Here is a 21,132-nt window from a genome sequence, read left to right as displayed (position 1 = left end):
TATTGTTCTATCAGATGAGCAGGAAGACAATCAGTCTAATGTGGAGCTAAAAATACCAATTTAAGCTTTTAACCTCTACTTGAAATATTAAACGGAAAGTACCTTTTAGTTTCTTCAGGACTTGAATACATTTTAAATGTTCTTTACTTCTATGAGTGTTATGGGGTTTCCATCATTCATAATATTCACTTCCTGTTCCCACTTGCCTTTGCTTGRGAAACCTTGACTTGGCTGAGTGCCAATATAAAGAAACAGAGCAAAGATCTCCCACAGTATAAAGTCATAATGTCCTGGATTTTACTTCCCTGAATACCATAAAAACAAGTTTTCTTTTTCTTTTTTTAGATCTGATTGTGTAGCATTCAATTCAGCAACACAATTAGGTTATATTTTAGCTGTTTACCAACTGTTTCTATTCATTGTGCGATTTTCTTTTCATGTTCTTTTACAACACAGGGCTTCCAGGGTGGACTCAATCTACTCAGTCTTGTTTAACTGCTTCATTTTCTTCTTTCTTTATTTATGTGCTTCTTCCTTCCTCAGTTTGCGTCAAGTCTGTACTTGGGAGTAAGAATCTGGGCATACTGAGCATTCCTAAGAGGGCTTGAGTCAAACTACTCTGACAGGCGGAAGAGAAGTCTCTCAGACAGCGCCAGATGAAGTTAACACTAAAATCCCTTGCATCACTGGTGTGTACATCAACATTACCTCTTGGGATACAATGCCCTGAAGGTTCAAATTCACACATTTTTTCCTTTCAACACATATAACCACACATTTTAATTTCAATGGTGGAGACGTTTACAGAAGGATCGGGTTATGAAACGACATTTCAAGTGTTACATACAGCGAGAGAGCTATGACCAGGTCCAAATCCAAATGAGAATAAATAGCAAGACTGGAAGCATTATGTTATCCTTTATCTTCACAAAAATAAGCCTGGTCAGTATTGCCAGTGATGATTAGAGAATTGGGTTTTTAGGAAATAAAACAAAATACTTCATACCTCACACATCCTGGACCTAAATTATTCAGACTTTTACCACTGAGTTGATGGTATTTAAAAAAAGAAAAAAAAAGAGCCATCATGGAGGCAGTTTCTACTTCATAATGCACACTTAAATCAATGTTACGTTCGTTTGCACTAATTTAACCTTGACTTTTTTTTTTGATTAAGCTGTATATTTACATATCTTCTTCAAACAAATGATTTTTAATTGACCACCAAATTTATATATGTGTCTTTATTGAGAGCAAACGAACCAAAATCAAATTCCTTAATCAATAAGGCTGATTCTGATATAAGTTTTTATCATAATAGTAGATCCGTAAGCTTTCACTGGTGCATGAGTTTGAGACCACAATATGAGCTTAAAACTTTTTAAGAATGATTGTTCAACTTTCAACGCCGAAAAGAGAGATTGGCTTAACTTGCGTCAGTTCTGAAGCAAAATCTTACACCTCAGTCATAATATTCAACTGTAAAATAAAGACAAAAGTCTTCCGACGCTATTTTTTAAGTGACCCCAAAGGTTCATCGTGGGGAAACGCCCGTAAAAAAGAACCGAAGTACTTATATGACATCACTTTGCCTGACTCACAGCTGGGATGGTCACCTCATCAAGTGCCAACTTGCCATGAAAACACACCCGAGCGGTCAGAGATCCGCATGAAACTGGCGTCCATGTTGGCTCACTGGGGGGTTTTCACACTGGGAGGCAAAGGGACTTCTGCTCCGTAATGTCAGGGTGATTCACGCAGTAACATTTTGGCCTATCGGTCACGCTAAAGCACGCCCCTTGACTGGTCGAGCTTTACTGTTTCAACCAATCACAGTAAGTTATACCACCAATTGGCAGATTCAGTAACCAATCAAAAGCTTATATTTTGACAGAAGGTTTGGAGAAGGCGTGTCCATTGGTACAGGGAGTCGCCGCTGTGGCTCCTATTCGAAGGCGACGGCGGTCGTCTGTATTTCTGCTCTAATCTCATCTGAAAAGCTAAATAACACCTAGCAGACAGTGGATTTAATTCACTTTCATGTTTGGTTTATTCCCAATTCTTCTCAGTCGAGCTCTCGGCGGGGCTCTGGAATGACGGCGTGTGCGGAGAATTTGAATTAGCTCGCAGTTAGTTTGAAGAAAGAGTGAGTTGGGGCAGAGACGTAGAGAGAAGCCATTTTGTCCCGACTGTGTGGGAGAAAAGAGAGTGGAAAAGAGGAATCACACGGGAGGAGATACCATTTTTTTTTTTTGCTTTTTGTTCTCATGTTGTAAGAGAAGAAACAGTTCGGGATATATCAACTTCTTGGACACGTATTTGGGTTCTTTATTTGGGTGATATTTTAGCCTACTACTAGCTCGCCAAAGCTAATCAACAAATCCCAGATTGTTAACTGTTAACAGCCAGGAGGGCTGGAGCGGGTTGGTCAAGTTGGCCACGGAGCTGGAATTAGACTTCACGTAGCCGTGCTAGTTTGTCCTTTGTTTCTTTTTGTATCTGTGTGAACACATAATTATTTTTCAATGGCGAAAAAGACGTACGACTTGCTGTTCAAGCTGCTGCTGATCGGCGACTCGGGTGTGGGGAAGACCTGCGTGCTGTTCCGCTTCTCTGACGACGCCTTCAACACAACCTTCATCTCTACCATAGGTAAGAACTCCAGGTGACACACACACAACTGGGCTTGTAGTTGGAGGTGTTCCTGATAGTTTCCGACCTCTGTCGGAGGTTTTTGACAGCTTGGAAAGTCGTCTGACCCCCACCATGCAGCTGGAAATGGTAGGCAGGACATATTTGGTTAGCTGCTTTGCTAGCATGCATCGTTTCTCCAGGCCTCGGATTATTCTTTAAAAAAACCTCTGGAATGATCCACAACGCCTGTTTTTGTTGGTTCTTGTTTAAGTGAATAAAACATTGTGATAGTTTACGTTCACACCGGCTCTAAGTGTTTGTTAATGTAGAGGTATTTTTTTGTCTTGTCAGTGGCTAACAACGACGTGTTGGTAGCACTGCAAGGCGGCCATACTGTGACAAACTCTGAAAAGTATTCCTCAAACCAAATGACAAGCATTAGCTTCTCCAATACAGCCAGATAATAAATATTATGTGCTTGCTTTTACAAATTAGACAGCATCTCTTGCAGATGTATGTATATTTGTTTATAAAAGCCATTACTGGCAATGCCACAGAATAAAAGCTCAATACAAGCAACACTCAAAAGAATTATATATCCAATTGAAAGGACATTACAATAAAATTCATACAATGCTAAGATAATGTCTGTAGTTTTAAAACAAACAGCTGCAGCGGTTTCTGTTGTTAATTTACATAACAACCTGTTATTCATCACAAAAATTAGCATTATTCCTAACAGCATAAAATTGTATACAAATGCATCAAATACATTAAAAAGTAATGGGTCAACCACATTTATTACCACCATTTGTTGCACTTTTGAGATGTATCCAGATTTTGTCAGTATTAGAAAAGCTGATGGAAAAGAGAACTGATTCGATCAAGTCGTTTTGTTTTTTGTAAATAGCATGAAAACAAACTATTTGGGTTATAAAAAAATTGTACCTCTATTCAGACAAATTAAAACCTTGTTTTATAGGACTACACATTTTGTTATGTTGCTAACAGGAAGTAAAGAAATAAATTGAATTCTAGGTGTGTTTTTTGACAGGGATCCTGATAATCTTGACTCATAATAGAAAGTAATCTGTTTTAATTATATTGTGAAACCTGCAGCGCAATAACCAGTAATGCACCTGTTACAAATCAGAAAAGATGCTTTCAAAAAAGAGATGAGCAATGTCAAGATAAACTTATCAAAATATAATACAATACAACATATTTTAGAGCGTTTTTAGCAGTAATAATAAAAATGGTATAAATATCATTACATACAGTTTAAGGTTTTGCAAATCTGCCACCAAAACCTTCATAATCATTATGTTCAGTCATATTTTGTATCAGTATTAATGCAAACCAAAGTTTTTAAACTGTAAAGTTCTTATACTTAGTTAAAGCTACCTATACCTTTAAGGTTCTTGCCATAGAGTAATGCAGCACTGCCCTGCCCCACCTGTTGCTGAACACTTTTGGGAAAGTAGTTCAAAATGTTTCGGGGATTTGCAAACACATATTAGATTTTCTTGTTACTTTTACAGTTAATTTAAGGCTTAATAAAGTATCCTTTTCATAATAACAATAGGTGAAATAATAATTGCCCATCCAAAATTAAAAAGTATAAATTAAAGTAGAATAATTGACACACTGTAGCCTATTTTAGGTAGCAAAATAGATTCCTCTCACCCACAGAATTGCAATTGAGGATGTTGAAATAATTTTTTGTTGTTGTTGTTGGAGTAGAAAAACAAAACTTCCAAAAGTGGGAGTAGAAGTAGGAAATTTTCACATTATGATCATTGTTTCATTGTATATCCCTAATAAAAGTCCAAATTGTTTTTTTTTTGTTTACAACCTAAAAGCAATATTTATTTCTACTGCTACTAAAATTTGACAACGTAATGATTATTACAGTTATAGTATTGTAACTGTATTTTTTAAATCGGTTGCTTTCTATAGATTAACACAAACATAATTATGTGATAGTAGCTGATTAATTACTTTGGCTAATTATTAATGTATCCATCCTGCAGTCTGTGTTTGACGTTAATGTGTTTTGTAGTTTGGCAACTTTATTTTTTAAAACTACATAGTGATAGAGCTGCTCTTTTAGTTCCCATGACTTAAATTATTTCAGAACAGCCAAATTTTCTCTGCTGTAAAGAAAGAAACATACAGCTGCACTCTGCCTGCATTCTGTCATTATTACATGTTAAGTTAGATAGAAATGTGCATTTTTATTGTCAATAAATACCGTACCTAATACAAAAAAACAACTAAACAGTTTAAACTTTGCATGGTATTTGTTTGTTTTGGAAAAAACTAAATCAGTTTATCATTACTGGCTCACAGATTCACATTTGTTTTGTAAAATATTGCCAATAGGTGACATTGATTTTGGTTTTCAGCCATAGCTGAATAATAAAAACCAGAATATACCACTGGAGACTTTGTTGGGGGGATGAAGGAAACAAGTCAGTTTTGTTAAAATATTTTGGCTACAGACGAGGTGACGTCAACCATAAACAGGTTCTCTGGCTTTAAGGACTTTGTAGCTGTTGCCACAACATGACACAAGATGACTTAATGACTCGATCATTGAAATAAGGTCAACAAAACTCTGTATAACAATTGCAGAATTTATCTGATTGTTATCTTAAGGATAAACAAACAAACCTGTTGGGTGTATTTAAGCAATTTATGTAGCATTACAAGTTAAAACAGCTTTTTGCAACTGAAAAGCAATGAAGCTTTGAATTGTGAGTGTATGAATGTCTCAGATCCTCCAGTGGGAGTCTTAAACAATCCTCCAAGGTGGCATCATCAGCCTCTTCTCTACACTTGCATCTAAAATCGCACTTGCATGAGTTAAGTGTCAAAGTATGTCAAATCCCGGCGCAGCCAAAGCGAGGCCTCCATTTACTCTTATTGCTTAAGACCCGCGCTGAGTAGTAATGAAACATTAGAGTGCTCTGACATTATTGTCCCTGATCCTTTGGACTCAACTTTCGTTTCGACATTTCTTTTTAATAACTTATGTCTTGTTAAGGTATCCTGAGTATAAGCAGCTGTTTCCAGCAGCATCCAAGTTGGATTAATTTGTCGTTGTTGAGACATGAACTGCTTTGCTGTTGCAGCGCTTGCCAATACATGAAGACTTCTGCTTTCCATTCTACACCTTTGCTTCAACTTGCTCTACACTGCAAAAACACAAACTCTTACCAAGTATTTTTGGTCTAGTTTTTAGCTCAAATATCTTGGTACAATTGGAATAAGACAAAAGTAATTTACCAGTAACTTTTCATTCTGCATCTTTGCTACGATTTGCACTGCACTGCAAAAACACAAACTCTTACCAAGTGTTTTTGGTCTAGTTAAGGAAATATCTTTGTAACTTTTTACAAGATATAGGAGCTTTTTTTAAGTCAATAATTCCTTAGCATTGATGAAAAGGTTCTAGTTCCACAAGCCGATTTTTTTCTTATAACAAGACATTTTTTCAAAGTTATAAGTGGAACCTGACAGTGAAGCTAGAACTTTTTCATCAGTATTAAGGATTTTTTTACTCCTATAACAGGGTTTCCCCCAGTGTATTATAAGCCTGGCGGGACACCAGGCTTTACTTGTGGCCCCCCACCAGGCTAAGCGTCTGAAATGTTGGCATTTTTTAAGGCTTTTAGTTGGTATTCAGGTAATATTCCAATCTTTCAATAACACATAATTATCAAGTGATATTTTCAAATTTCCTGTCAACTTTAAACATTTTTTTAACTCAAAAACACAACGGCCCAACCACCAGGCTTAGCTAGTTTTCAGAGGGAAACCTAGTATATCTAGCTAGAAGTTACTAGAAACAAAAATACTTGGTAGGATTGTGTTTTTGTATTTATTTATTACGGTCGGTCTTCTTGCTCAGATTACTTAAAAAGGGCAGAGTAAAACCAATCCTTTAAGATCTTTGTTGTAGTTCTTAAATACAGTCGACCAGCAGGCTTTTCAGTGAGAGGGAAAAAGAACAAGAGTGACCTTTGGCCCTGGCCTGCTGATCTTGGCAGCAGCAGCAGGGTTTTCTGTTTTCATTTATAGAAATGTGGAAATGAATTCAACAGTCTAAAGTCAGCAGAACAGGTTTTAGTTGTCATTGGTTTTTTTTGTTTTGTCTTTTTTAAAGTCAATTGTTTGGTGAAACTTGTTGATGTCTAAGTTGTGAAAGGAGCTAAGTTTAGATGGAGATCTCACCTGAAACCTGTTTGACATGAATAAACCGGAAGCAATGACACGGCCCATTTTCTCATAACCGCACCGTTCAGGTGTCAAACTAGAAACACACAGGTTCTGATAAATGTTTTCTCTGTATAACCAGCAGTAAACTCAGTTATAACCACTGCTAGACTTTTAAAGTTATTACCAATCAGTGCAAAGGAGAAAACTTTATTGTGTTTTTTATGAGTCTCTCTGGCACGTTCAGCTGCGCTTTGGGGGAAAAGTTTAGGTACTTACCGAAGGTAAATTGATTAGTAATTCACATTTTACGACTTGGATACGCTTACATACTCTGCTACAACCACTGGCTTTTAAATAGTGTGAAATATTGCAGCATCTTTTCGCGTAAAATTATGTTTCATGTCATTTTTGGTGTGCAATCTGAAAGGCTGTTTGAGTTTTTTCTGCATTTCAGCCCTGATGGTTGTAACATGAAAATTGGGATTTAGCAGAAATTGCTCCCACATGGTGCTGATTTCAGTTCAGGAAACTTGTATTTTTATCTTTGTACCACCTTTAATTTACATTTATAAAATTGCCAGCTATCATTGGAATCAGTCGAAATATTTTGTGCCGTTTTTTTTTTTTTTTAGTGATGCTGCCTGGGAAATAATTGCGTTTTGAAATGTGTTCCCAAGTGATTCCTTAAGTTATTTTTTAACTTGCTATTTCACTTTCTACTGTTTGATCATAAAAAACCGTCAAATAAAATATTAAAGTTGCAAAATCAAACACATTCCATTCTCTTGAAATACTTACAAAATAAAATGTAAACAATAACAACATGGAAATCAAATTCTATAAATAAGTGTATTCTTTTGTGAACTTGGAATTGGGGCTGAAACGATTAATTGTGATTAATCAAATACTGAAATCAATTAATTTAGTAATCGATTAATCGTTAACTGATGTTAAAGACTCAAAACAGGAAATTTGCTGAAAGAACATATTCAGAATAGTAACAAAGCCAAAAATATATCTACAATTCGCATTTTAGATCAAATAAAAAGCATTTTGTAAATGTTAGTTTTATCTACACCTGGTTTAAATTCTGTGGAAAAAATATAAGCAGAAAGGACCGAGTTTTTTACATTTTGATTTCAGAAGTTGTTTTTTTTTTAACTGCAAATGCATCTGTTACTACAAATCATTAAAGCAATTCTTAGCAATAAAATGTTTATTTTAATACAAATTGTATTGCATTTTAGGCAATAAAATCATTAATTGCCTAAATAAACATGTATTGGGTAATAAATCTTTATAATAAATAAGTAAATAAAGATTTATTTATTACCTAAAATACCTATTTATTTGGGTATTACATTTATTTATTTAGTAATGTTTATTTATACATGTATAATATATTGTATATCTGATGCCACCTAATAAAATGCAGCAATTTATTGCATTTTAGGCAATAAAATGCATTTCTTAATTAAAATAGGAATTTAATTGCTTATTTGCATTTTTTATGCATTTTAATATTACATAGAATATTCACAGAATGTGCCTTTTTAAAAAACCCAATTAATCATTAATCACTAAAATAATCATTAGTTGCAGCTTTACTTGATAAAAATGGACTCTATTAAGATTTGTGGTGAAGTAACTCGATTTTAACCATGACTACATGTTTATGACTCCAGATTGATTATTATTATTATTCTAACTGGTGTTAATGGTGGTTTATTTCACTTTGGTGCTGTACTTTTTCAGACTTTTTAAAATTAGTGCTTCAAAACACTTAACTTTACAATATTTGATCTAAATGTCTTATGAAAATCACCATTGAATGCCACAGTTCTTCCCAAAGCAGCTGCCATAAATTAATTTGTATTATATTCCATCATAACACCTCAAAACAAAAACACTCATGTTATTAAAAACATGTAACTCGATTTTAACCATGACTACATATGTTTATGACTGCAGATTGTTGTTGTTTTGATTTAAAATTATTTAAAACGCTGTACTGAGCAATACAGCGTTTGGAGCATAGCTGTATGGAAACCATCTTCCTACCAATAAATGCAAACTTTGAGTCGACCAAAACTGTGTGAAGAGCAGAACTGAAAACCTGGAAGAGGAATGTCGTCTCTTCCGGCTCAGGTCTCATACCTTTTCAGAGACAGCTGCTTCTCAAAATACCCGGCTGGGAAACCCCCTCTGTCATCATCCTTTCCAGGCTGCTTTTCTTCAGGATGACCTGGATCTTCCTTAATATCTTTCTGATGATCTGTCATTTAAAAAATGCTTTCTGGGGTTTTTTATTTCCATGGCAACTGGAAAGTGCCTTGTATTTATGTTGGGAAAGAATTGATCCTCTTTCAGTTTAGATTGTCATTGAAGTCCTATTTTAGGGAAGTATGTCCAATTTCCAGTGAATATGTTTTTTCTTTTTTACCCAACTTCCCAATGCTGAGGCCAGTGTTTAAAAATAATGGACTGTTATCAATAAAACTGTCCCTTTTTCTCTATACATCATCCCGGATTATATTATTTATGCGTCTTTTGAAGCAACTAAAACTTTTTCCCGCTCCTTCTCCCCCAAGGCTGTCCATAATATCTGGTGAGTCACATTTTGGCAGGCAGTTCCTTCGTTATTCTGCGACTCCACCCCACCTAAAACGCAGCTGTTTCTTCAACCTTTTGACCAGGAAAACGTCCTGACTGAAGCAGAACTGACCAAAAACGAGGTTCACATGAAGGAATGAATCGCAGGGCTTAGACTAGGCCTTCAACCAAACCATGAAAACTTTTCTAACTAGTGTTAATGGTGGTTTATTTCACTTTGGTGCTGTACTTTTTCAGACTTTTTAAAATTAAGACACTTAACTTTACAATATTTGACCTAAATGTCTTATGAAAATCAACATTGAATGTCAGTTCTTCCCAAAGTAGCTGCCATAAATTAATTTGTATTATATTCCATCATAACTCCTCAAAACAAAAACACTCGTCATTAAAAAAAACAAATCTCGGTTTAAAGTCCTTCCAGAGGGAAGTAAGACTTCTGTAATGTGAAATATTGTTTTAAATCTACAAAATCAATGTTATCTTTTGATTCTTGTTTTGCATGTTTATTTTAACTAACAGTGCTAAAAATAATAAATATAAAAAGAGATGTATGTATTTAGTAGGACTGAAACGATTAATTTTTTTGGTTTTTACCTCGATTTCAGCCTGAACTGTTTGGGTTAAAGGAACAAACATAACTCTTCAGAATCGAAACGCGTTCTTTCTTTTTCCATTCATCTTCTCCTTAATGTCTTTCTTTGGCTTTCATCTGACTTGTCTGTTTTTGTGTAATTGCCACAAAACTACATAAACTTCCATCTACCAATTATTTGAGTAATCAATTAATCTGTCAGTTATTCTGACGATTAATTGGATAAAAATGTCATATTCTACATATTTTTCATTTAACCACTCAAGCCTTTTTCATTCATTAGAAATGCATTGAAAGATGCAAATATACAAATTATTCAGTTCCATAGTAAATAAGAAAATAAGCATTCCTTTAGTAAGTCTGAACAGGGTGATGATAAAATTATAAAATGCGTTCAAATGCAAAATGTATAGATATTTTATACAGTTTTGGCTTAATTACAGCTCTAAATATGTTTTTTTCCCCCCCATCAAATAACTTTTATATATTCTAGTTAACGATTAATCGATTTCAACCAATTAATCACAATGAATTTGATTAATCGATTCCAGCCCTACTTCAGTTAATCGATTTTCTTTGTGTTGTCACTCGGATAAACTCGCAAAAATATGTGAAATGCTTCTGACACGTCTGTTTTTCTTTACAGGAATAGACTTCAAGATTAAAACTGTTGAATTACAAGGAAAGAAGATCAAACTACAGATTTGGTAAGTCCTTTTTTTAAGCTTTTATTTGTAGACTGCCAACTTTTTTTTTATTGTGTGGCTGCTTCAGCTTCTCACTTGTATCATAGTACAACATCTGTTTGACAAAACTCCCTCAAGCCTGGAAGTATGCAAGAACAGGAAATGGTCACCAGGAGTCCATCAGGACATTTGCTGCATCATTGTTGGTCCACTACGGATCATTTCCACCAGCTGGAGTTTAACCGTCTGCTTTCCAAGTGCAGCACAGCAGATTGAAGCGTTTCGTCATCCAGTCTTTGGTAGAAACGGAGAGACGCGAATAAAACAATAATGGAAATTTTTCCGCTTGTTTTATTTTAATGGATTTATTGCTTATTACATCAGGCTTGGAGCCGTCTCTTCTTCACAGTTGGGTTGGTTTATGTCAAATATTTCCAAATGTTTCCATAAAATCCAATCTAGGCTTTCAATAAAAATTATTCCATTTATTCTGGTTCTACATGGCAAACATCTGGCTTTGATGTTTTAATTGGTGAACAATCATCTTGCGGTTAGGGTTGTGTGCACAGCAACAGCCTTAGCAATTAATCAATTAAACAACCAATTTAAAATAAGCTCATTAAGTTGCATGATTGTCTTTTTATGGGTCACTTTTTCTACCAAAGAATGGACGACAAAAAGCTTCAATCTGGTGTTTTTGGTCTCAACCAGCCCCTCTTTGAAGGACCGTTTTGCTTACAGAGACTCCATTATCTGTTTGTTTTCAGCTTTTATATGCATTCTTGCTGCAACTCCCCAGAATCTAATTAACTGCTCTTTACCAAACTTTTGATAGCCTGCTGAAGCTGTAATTAACCGTTTTATTCAGCTGCGTTGCAGCAGGGATGCATGTAAACGTTGCAGGAATCTACTTGTTTAGACTTCTGGTGTTTTGGATTGAACCAATGAATTTAACTCCTCATGTCCAGTTGAGTTGAACATAAAACGTCACATGAACCKCAACAGTCTTGTTAGAAGATGAGATTATGCTGAAAATTGCAACTGAAATGAAATGATTTTCCTTTTTAATTGGCTTTTTGCAGGTGAAATTCTGAAATTTTTCATTTTTTTCCCTGTTTTATAGATGCGTCAACACTGAAAACGTTCAGCTTTTTCAGGCTATGTTCTTGAAATTTGCATCCATACAAGATGGGAATCGTTTTATACCAACAATAACAATGATAATACAGATCTTAATGGCTAAAATCAGAAGCTAAGGGAGAGGGATGTCAGTTATCTGAAGAAGTCGATGCAACATTTACCAGTAATATAATTTGTGATGTTTTCTTAAATTTGAGCAGTATTAGAAAATGTTTTGCTCCTGGATTTTCTCCCATGGTTTAGTGAACCTTAAAAAAGTGAAATTATATGAATGGAGAATAAAGCTAATTTTAATTCAACCAATTCACAACAAACATACTCACAGCTTGAACGTATTGATTCTAAATTGGGAAAATATGATTCAGTTTGATGAAGTTGGATCCTATATTAGTTTATATTGTTTGCCACATGTTCTTTAGTGTGAAACATGAAAACTTTCTCTCTTTATAGGAATGTTTTGAGTTAATTCACCATGTTTCTGTACCAAATCGGTCGATACTAAACCTCAGATATCGTATCGGAAGTGATTGGTGCATCTGTATAAACATGTCATAAATGACTTAAAAAGCTTTAAATATGCATTTTAGGTGGAAAATAAGATGTTGCTCCTGTCTAATTTACCCCCTTTTGTATGTTTTTGTTCGTATACGTATAGAAATATATTTTCTGTTGCATTTTATTTATTTTTTCGTATTATCTGGAATGCATTTGATGATAAATGTAGCATTTCTAAGTGAACCTTTTGCTGTGCAGGGACACAGCAGGCCAGGAACGGTTCCACACCATCACCACCTCGTACTACAGAGGCGCCATGGGCATCATGCTGGTCTATGACATCACTAACGCCAAGAGCTTCGAAAACATCAGCAAATGGCTGCGCAACATTGATGAGGTGAGAAACGGAAACTAATGCAGCCAGCAGGACAAAACGGGAATAATTCAGTGGATTAGACACAGTTTGCAGTTTGTTTTAAAGGCCAACTTGAACTCTTTGCTCGTGGACAGAAAGGACTAGTCGGTGCGTTTTCAGTGGAAAGTGTCGGGCCAAACTGGGCGAGGCCATCTGACCTTGTCATTGTAATTTGTGTCACCGTTGCTGTTTTTAAAGAGGAAAGGAAACAATGAATTTCCTGCTGAGAAGTTGACGTTTCATTTGGTGCTCTAACCCCCAAAGAAGCTGAGATTTTAAAACGGTTTTCTCTATTTTTTTTGTTGCTAATCTAGTGGAAAAAAGCTGTTTGAATAAACTATTGAGCACGACGAACGTCTTCTGTTTCTGACCAACTTTTACTAATTTGATTGAGCAGGAAAGTCGTGACGGAGACTTTCCTGAGTGTGACTAATCTGTTTTAATTTAAGCTGAGCTTCGCCTTTAAACATCAGTAAATGTACAAGTAGTTTCAGATTATAAAATTATAATTATACTATTCGCCTTTTAGATTAAAATAGTGTACCATTGACACGCTAAATTTAAAGGAGGTAACAGATTTTACATTTTAACTTCAGGCTGTATTGCTAAATCATTCTGTACAGCTAAAAACAAAGTTTTAAATGTAATTCAAGTAATTTTAATACTTTTTATATTCCGACACTATATTCAAAAAGGTTAAAGATATTCTTAGAGTAGGGGCAAAAACTAAGTTTCTTATTGTTCAATAATAAACTCTTGGTAACGATTATAGAGCTTTTATGTTGATGATTAACCTTTTAAATTGCTATATTTATTATTTACCATTTATTTTTAGATGTTTTGTGGTAGCTTCAGTATAATTTATATTATTTTTTAATGATTTACCATTAAATTAAATAGTGTTTTTTATGATGATTAACCATTAAATTAATATTTTTATTATTTAACCTTATTTTTTTTAACCAATATTATTGGTAGATATGTTTTTATTTTCCATTAAATTATTTTTATTTATAATGATGATTAACCATTAAATTACTGTTTATGATTTGACATAATTTTTTGCGGATAAAAGATATTACATTTGTATTATTTTCTATTATTTAGCATAATTATTATTTTTTTAATATTTGAATTTCTGAAAAGCTAACAGCTTTTATGTTTAAATTGTCATTTATTGTTGCTTTTTCACCTTATTTTTCTCGCCAACTTTAATAATAATTTGGGATTAACTAATAAATCTAATCACTTATTGCTGTTTGTGCATTGAAAAAGTTTAGTGTTCAATAATTTAGTCCAGATTTGGCAGATTATTAAATGGGAATTATCGAAGACGTTCAACATGCCAAAAATATCACTCAAGTTTTGTTTTTGCTTAGGATATTTATTAGTAAAATAAATCTTGGAGTTATTAAAAGGATCCTAAGAAACAATTTCCTCTGTTTCCAGCATGCAAATGAAGATGTTGAGAGAATGCTGCTAGGCAACAAGTGTGACATGGAGGACAAGAGGGTTGTACCGAAAGCCAAGGGGGAGCAGGTGAGCCGACCGACCCACCTGAGCCGTTCCCCATCAGTGTTCTCTCTGTTGATTGGCTGATTTGTTGCTGCTGCTTTTCAAGCTCAGATTATTGCAGAAAATTTGGGAAAATGTTCACCATATGTGATGTGCTGGAGATTATCACATAGATTATAGTCTTTTAACAAAAACTAAAGAATGTGATGAGAACATTTTCACATTTTGATTCAGCTGCTTCAGCTTTAAATCCACAGCTACATTGTCACAACATAATTAAGCTGTGCGCAACATAGTTTATCCTGCAAAACTAACTTTATATTTTACTGCTGAGCTAATAGCTACCAAAAGGATCGACATAAAAATGGATCTTACAGGTAATTATGTTGCCAGCAGCTAAAAATGGGTTATTTGTTGCTGTAAGAGGGGTGATAAAAGCTCTTAAGCACTTTTGAGGAGTAACTTTCTGAATTGCTGTATTACAATTAGGCCTGAACCGATTAATTGCGATTAATCGATTAATTGAAATGATTGTCAATCAATTACTAGTTTAGTAATCGATTAATCGTTATCTGGAATAATCTGGATAATTTGCTGAAAACAAACTAATAGATTTAGAGCAGTAATTAAGTCCAAACTGTACAAAATATATGTACATTTTGGATTTAAACGCCTTTGTCTCTAAAGATTTTACCCAAATCTCTACATGTGGCGAAGTTTTGTCTTCATCCGGTTCAAATTCACTAACGAAATGCTTTTATTGTATTTCAGGCAACAACATATTAATTTTCTCATTTTAAAAAATTGTTGAATTTTTTAAAATCTGTATGTCTTAACATTGTATAAAATAATCATAAATGGTTAATTGAAAAATCTGGATTTCCCAGTTAATCGTCATAGTAATCGATTAATCGATTACTAAAACAGTCAGTAATGGCAGCCGAAATTGTTTACTTGCATATTTTAATGTATTTGTAATATTGTACAAACGTCTTAAGTTGTTAAATAAATTTTTTTTTAGATTGTCGCTTTTTAAATATCTGATTAATCGGAATAATCGATTACTAAAATAATCGGTAATGGCAGTCGAAATTGATTGTTTACTTGCATATTTTAATGTGTTTGTAATATCGCATAAAATTAAGTGGCTACATAAAAAGTTGCCATTTTTAAAATTTGATTAATAATCAGAATAATTGATTAATCGATTACTAAAATAATAGTTAATTGAAAATAGATCAATTAATGTTTAAAAAAGGTTTTTCCACAATATTTTACATGTTACAAACATGACATTTTCCTTGTGCCATTTGGGATTTTGAGATTCAGAGGATATTTTCCAAGTCATTTTCATTGATGATTTGCACAGTTTGAGTTAAAATTTAGAGTTTTACTCAGCTTGAGATTACAGTGAGTTTCCTTTCCACACCATGAGACATCAGCTGCTCACTCGCACCATCTCACCTGATGAAAGTGCTGTGCAATAAACCAGCGATACCTGATCTCAGCCCTGCAAACTTTAAATTTAGCCTGGACTTTCATGGAACAACATCCGTGGCTTCCAAGTCTGTTTTTTTTATTTTTTATTTCTCTTTTTGTGTTCATAGATTGCGAGGGAGCATGGCATTAGGTTTTTTGAGACGAGTGCTAAGGCCAACATCAACATCGAGAAGGCTTTCCTCACGTTAGCAGAAGACATCCTCAGAAAGGTTTGTGTTGCTTTTCACATCAAAGTTTGTGTTTGTTGCGTCAGAAAGTTGGTTCCTGTGTAGATGAGTGACGAGGTCTGGCAGCATTCCTTTTCAGATGAAATAAATGATCAACGCAGTCTGAGGCTCATAAAGGGCAACAGGTGACTTCTGTCACCAAGACGACGCAAGTTTTCCTGGACTTGTACTCTTCAATTCGACCAGGAGAGAAGCAAAATGTCAAATTACTGCAGAAATATTTAAACAAAATCAATCGTTTTACGCCTCCGTTGGCAAATCATGCTGGACACCTTTAAATATTGATCCCTTTAATTTGCCGAATCACTGCATTATTTCCTATTTTAGTCTATTATTATTATTGATAAATGCTCAAACCTTCTACCAACATCAAACAGAATTATAACAAATATTTTAAGACAAAATATTTGTTATAATTCTGTTGACATTTTAAGCTTTCTTTAATATGTTGTAGTAGCTTTTACTATGGTTAATTAACAGGTTAATTACTTTTCTATTTTATCCAGCTTTACCCACACACACTCATACGCGTTAACCTCAGTCTACATGAACACATTTGTGCTCTCATCCATATTTCCTTGTCCTGTGAAGTGACAAATGATCAATCATTTAATATCTGAAAAATTCCCTCTTCAACCGAACCAAAATATGAAGTAAAGTGGAAATGTTGGTATTTCAAAGACCGAAATTATTTACACAAATGACAAAATCGGGCAAAAAACATTTTTCCAAATTGGTTTCTTTCAATATAAAACTTTATCAGAAATTTAAGGCGTCAATCTAGTGAATTTTTGGTTAAAAATTTTTTGTTTTTCACTCAGTGAGTAGAAAATCCAGAAAGTTTACTCACATTTTTCCCAAACGGTTACTGACGTAAACGTAACCAGTGAGCACCTAGACCTGCGGTGGGATAAAATGATGTTTGTTTCTGTTTATTTTTGCTGCACAGACGCCTGTAAAAGAGCCCAACAGTGAAAATGTGGACATCAGCAGTGGAGGTGGAGTAACAGGCTGGAAGAGCAAGTGCTGCAGCTGAACAACAACAACAACAACCCAGTTTCACCCACACTAACGCACACACACCGACACACACACACAGTCTCTCTTTAACTGCTAACTCTAACCGTCTCGCCCTCTTAACCTGTCTCATGAGTTTTCTCTCACACTGACACTTTGTCTCTTTATCAGAATAAAACAATAAACCACTTCACTCGCCGAAGCGACGCCCCACCCACCCCGTTCTTCTCCCTTATGTTCCTCCACCGTGCATCTGATGATCATTTTTATTTCTGATAAAAGGAGAAATCCAGTCACGTTTCTTGTCATTTGTTTTAAATTCTCATATTTGTAATATTTGCTCTTTTTTTTTTTTTTTTTGCCTGAGATCACTTCCTCCTCTCCCCCTGACACGGCCCACCCACAGCTCTCACCTTCAGAGGAACTCGACGTAAAACAAAAAGAAAAAAAAAATCAGGCAAAAAAAAAAAAAAAAAAATTATAAAAAATTAAAATATATAAATAGGAAAAACTTTTTGTACACTTTAGTGGGCTTTCTGTCATCTTACCGTATTTGTTGATTTACACTTCTTTACCAAGTGACAGAGGCGTGGCTAGCTCCTTTTGTATGTGGGGGTTTATTTTGTCCTGTGCCTTATATGGAAGACAGGGGCGGGGCTTAGTGGTGGGTGGAGCCACATCTACCCAATGAAATTACAGCTCAATAATCTGTCGGTTGCAAAGAAGCGGAACTGAATCTAAAGCGTTTGAATTTCTCCTTCAGCCAAGAGAACGGCATTATACAGTATGTCCTGTTTATTGATATTTTATTTTTATCTGTATGGATTATTTTACTTTATATTTGAGTTTGTTTTTTCTTTTTATTCCCCCCTCCCCCTATTTTAAAATTTTTTTTTTTTTTTTGCATGCAGGTTTCTTTGGGTTGGAGACGTTTCTTTAACATTGTGTAACGTTTGCCACTGGGTAACTGTGGGCGGGAGGTACATGAGTTCTCTTTGGAAATTCAAACAGTTTTGCAGATCCATTAAAAAAATAAGCTTGTTTAAGTTGTTTGTCCTCAATCATGTGCGACTTGAAGGCAGTTTCAGAGCTGGTGACTTTTAACATCGCTGATGATAAAACGATAATAATCACTTAAATCGGTGGTTAAAACTGTTGTACGACGGAGTATTGGGTCCTTATGTTGGTCTTTTTAATTATAAGAATAAAGCCAAAATACAGGAAGAAAGTGGAAGAAAGTAGTAAAATTATGAGAAAAAAGTTATTTCTAGAGTATAACTTCACAAGATGCTCAACATTATCAATTTTAATTAATATTTTAGTGTTGGAGTCATGATAAATTTACTTCATTCTACTGTTTTTACAACTTTATTCTCATATTACGTTGACTAATTGCACAACTATACTCTCCTAATGTTTATTCTACTATTATGACGTTTTTATTTTCATACTACCAAGTGCTACGTTGAAATAGTATACGACTATTCTCCTAATATTACAACTTTATTCTTGTATTACGTCGACTTATTGTCATACTATTACGACTTCATTCTGACACTTTGACTTTATCATCGTAATATTGAGTTTATTCTCATCACAATTTACTATGAAAATAGTCGTACGACAGTTTATTCTTGTATTACGACTTTACTCTCGTATTACGTTGAATTACTGTCGTACAACTATTCTTGTATTACATTTTTCTTCTAACTTTACGACTTTATTCTTGTAATTAATTTTTTTTTTCTTAGCCTGGTCCTAATACTCTGCAATATTGTGAGTAATTTGTTGTACATAAATGTTATTTGAACCTTCAGTTAAACATCGACTGGGACAAATTATATTCTAGTGAACCCCTTTTGCATATATTGATCAATTAATACATTTAAATCAACTTTGCATAACAAAACCATCATATTAAAAGGAAAATTAAGAAAAGAATACTGGTTATTTCTTTTAATAAATATTAAACATAGTTGCACACTAAATTAAAATTACTTTTTTCATAAATTTCTATTAATTGTCCTTAATGGTACAAAATCTTTTATCTGTACCAGCAATAAAAACGGTTCTTTGAAGCAAATATACAAACCATTGTCACTTGGCGCCCCCTGGTGGCGGGAGCCTATTTTCTTCAGCACCTTTTCTTATCAAAAACTCAGAAAAAAAGACGTCTTTGTGCAATGTAAATAATTATGAAGATAAGTTGTGTAGCATTTTTTTTTAAATTAGATGCAGACCCTTTCAATAAATTAGAAACATTATTGTAAAAGTAACTTTTCATTAGATTTTCTAACATCTATTGAAAAACATTTAAATTTAGAACACAAAAACAGAAATGTGGACTTTATGAAAAGTGTTTTTAATACCTGTTTGAAGGTTATTTTTTATCTGACAAATCTAATTGGGCTGTATATCCTAATTAAGTCTTCTGTGAAAAGCCATAAAAGCTGTAAATCATTAATACATTTAACTATTGATTTCTTTGTAGCTCTTACAGTAGAATAGAAATTCAGGTGTACGTTTCTCAATCGACCTTTATTTAACCAGGTCAGTTATTAAAAATGAAATTATGTATATTAACAGCCAAGAGAAACGTAGTGGGACAACACTTATGAATTATGGTGCAGAATTAAGTCATTTTTTAAATTAAAAATGACTTCTGCTTTTGGAAACTGGGTTTTTGTTTTAGTCAACTTTAGCAATTTTTAATAACATTATTGTATAATGGTACAAAAGTATAAACATTGATATAACAATGTAGGTTGATCTTTTTCAGCTCTTTCATGTGACTCGAGTGTATTTACACTCATCTAACCAGAACACCCACTTGGTAAATTATCTTCATAACTGGTTTTAGTCCAAACTTCATTCATAAATAAATGACTTTGTTGTGAACTCAAAAAAGTTTATATTTTAACATTTTTAATAGCTTACCTTTTGTAGCTACACAAAAGAACCAATGTACAAGTTTAAGATGTTGATTTAAAAAGGTGCAAACCTTACTAGAAAACGTTAATTTGAAAAATGTCACCCAGTAGGATGTCACCCACCATAAAATGGTGTTTTATCAAAGAAAAATAATTTATCATGTGATTAAATCATTCATTGATTAACTGGGACAGGTTTAGAACCAAGTCTTCTTTCCAGATGAAGGTAAGTTTTCCTTTCATTTTGAAATGAAGTTGGTCGATTCTGGAGGAAGAGTGAGGAGTTAGCCGAGGTCGGAGTGAAGTTTTCAGTCGGTGGCGCCATCTGCTGGCCTACAACAGGCAGAACATCGATCCAGGTGTACGGTACATGAGCATACCTTCCTGTAGCCCAAATGTGTGAAAAGGTTTTTTAAACTGGTCCAAAATATGGCTGTTAAACTTAAACCCTTGCTTTAAAGTAAAAAAAAAAAACGAATTGAATGAACACTAATATATACCATTGTGTCATAAATCTAAGATTTGAATTGAATTACTAAAATTATTTGAATTTGAAATGTGCCGGAATTAGGGATCCATATTATCTATTGAGCTTATCCATTGACTCGATTAAATGAGGCCAATTTCTCAAAAAAAAAGTTTTCTCTTGAATCAGGAGAGCCGACCGTTTACCCATAAGATAAAAAGCTAATTTTTCATAATATGCTGATTTAAATCCTGACTGAATAAATATGTTGGTTTCCTCACATTATTTAACTTTAAGAGCTTGTCGAGTGTTTATATTTCAAAACAGGACTGCATAAAATGCATCCCACACAGGAATCCGTTTCGACTGTTTGCCTTTGCTTTTCTGTTAAATCTCCGCCATTTGTGTTTCTTCATCAATGGCTCCCCTTAAGGATGACCAGCGGCGCCCTCTGCTGGATGGAGGCCAAACTACAACACAAAGAAGCGTTGGACTGATTTTAACTAACCATCAATTGACAATATTAAGTAGATCGTTTACATCCCTAACCGTAATCTAGTTTAAAAAAAAAAAAAAAAACAACTGTAGATTTAAATCACCCTTGCCACAAGAAAGCTGGACACTTTCTTGATCATAAAGGTTGTATATGAAGGAATGAGAAATGTGAATATTTTC

General features: G+C 34.1%; 1 protein-coding gene across 1 annotated transcript; it reads left to right on the top strand.

Moving 5' to 3' along the window:
* The first annotated feature begins 1,922 nt into the window (after positions 1–1,922).
* Positions 1,923–18,107, top strand: rab10 (RAB10, member RAS oncogene family). The gene is made up of 6 exons (XM_008397306.2): positions 1,923–2,652; positions 10,713–10,773; positions 12,646–12,784; positions 14,252–14,341; positions 15,925–16,026; positions 16,994–18,107. The coding sequence occupies exons 1-6, from the start codon at positions 2,526–2,528 to the stop codon at positions 17,078–17,080; spliced, it is 606 nt and encodes a 201-aa protein (XP_008395528.1). The 5' UTR covers positions 1,923–2,525; the 3' UTR covers positions 17,081–18,107.
* Positions 18,108–21,132: the final 3,025 nt, after the last annotated feature.

This window comes from Poecilia reticulata, linkage group LG21 (genome assembly GCF_000633615.1).
Source record: "Poecilia reticulata strain Guanapo linkage group LG21, Guppy_female_1.0+MT, whole genome shotgun sequence".
Classification (NCBI taxonomy): domain Eukaryota; kingdom Metazoa; phylum Chordata; class Actinopteri; order Cyprinodontiformes; family Poeciliidae; genus Poecilia; species Poecilia reticulata.
Note: the sequence above shows the minus strand (reverse complement) of the source record. Positions and strands in the feature narration are given on the sequence as shown.

Coding starts and splice junctions, on each gene's coding strand:
- rab10 (XM_008397306.2), top strand. CDS start 2,526: ATGGCGAAAAAGACGTACGACTTGCTGTTCAAGCTGCTGCTGATCGGC. Junction 2,653..10,712: donor AACCTTCATCTCTACCATAG/GTAAGAACTCCA, acceptor TTTTCTTTACAG/GAATAGACTTCAAGATTAAA. Junction 14,342..15,924: donor CGAAAGCCAAGGGGGAGCAG/GTGAGCCGACCG, acceptor TTGTGTTCATAG/ATTGCGAGGGAGCATGGCAT.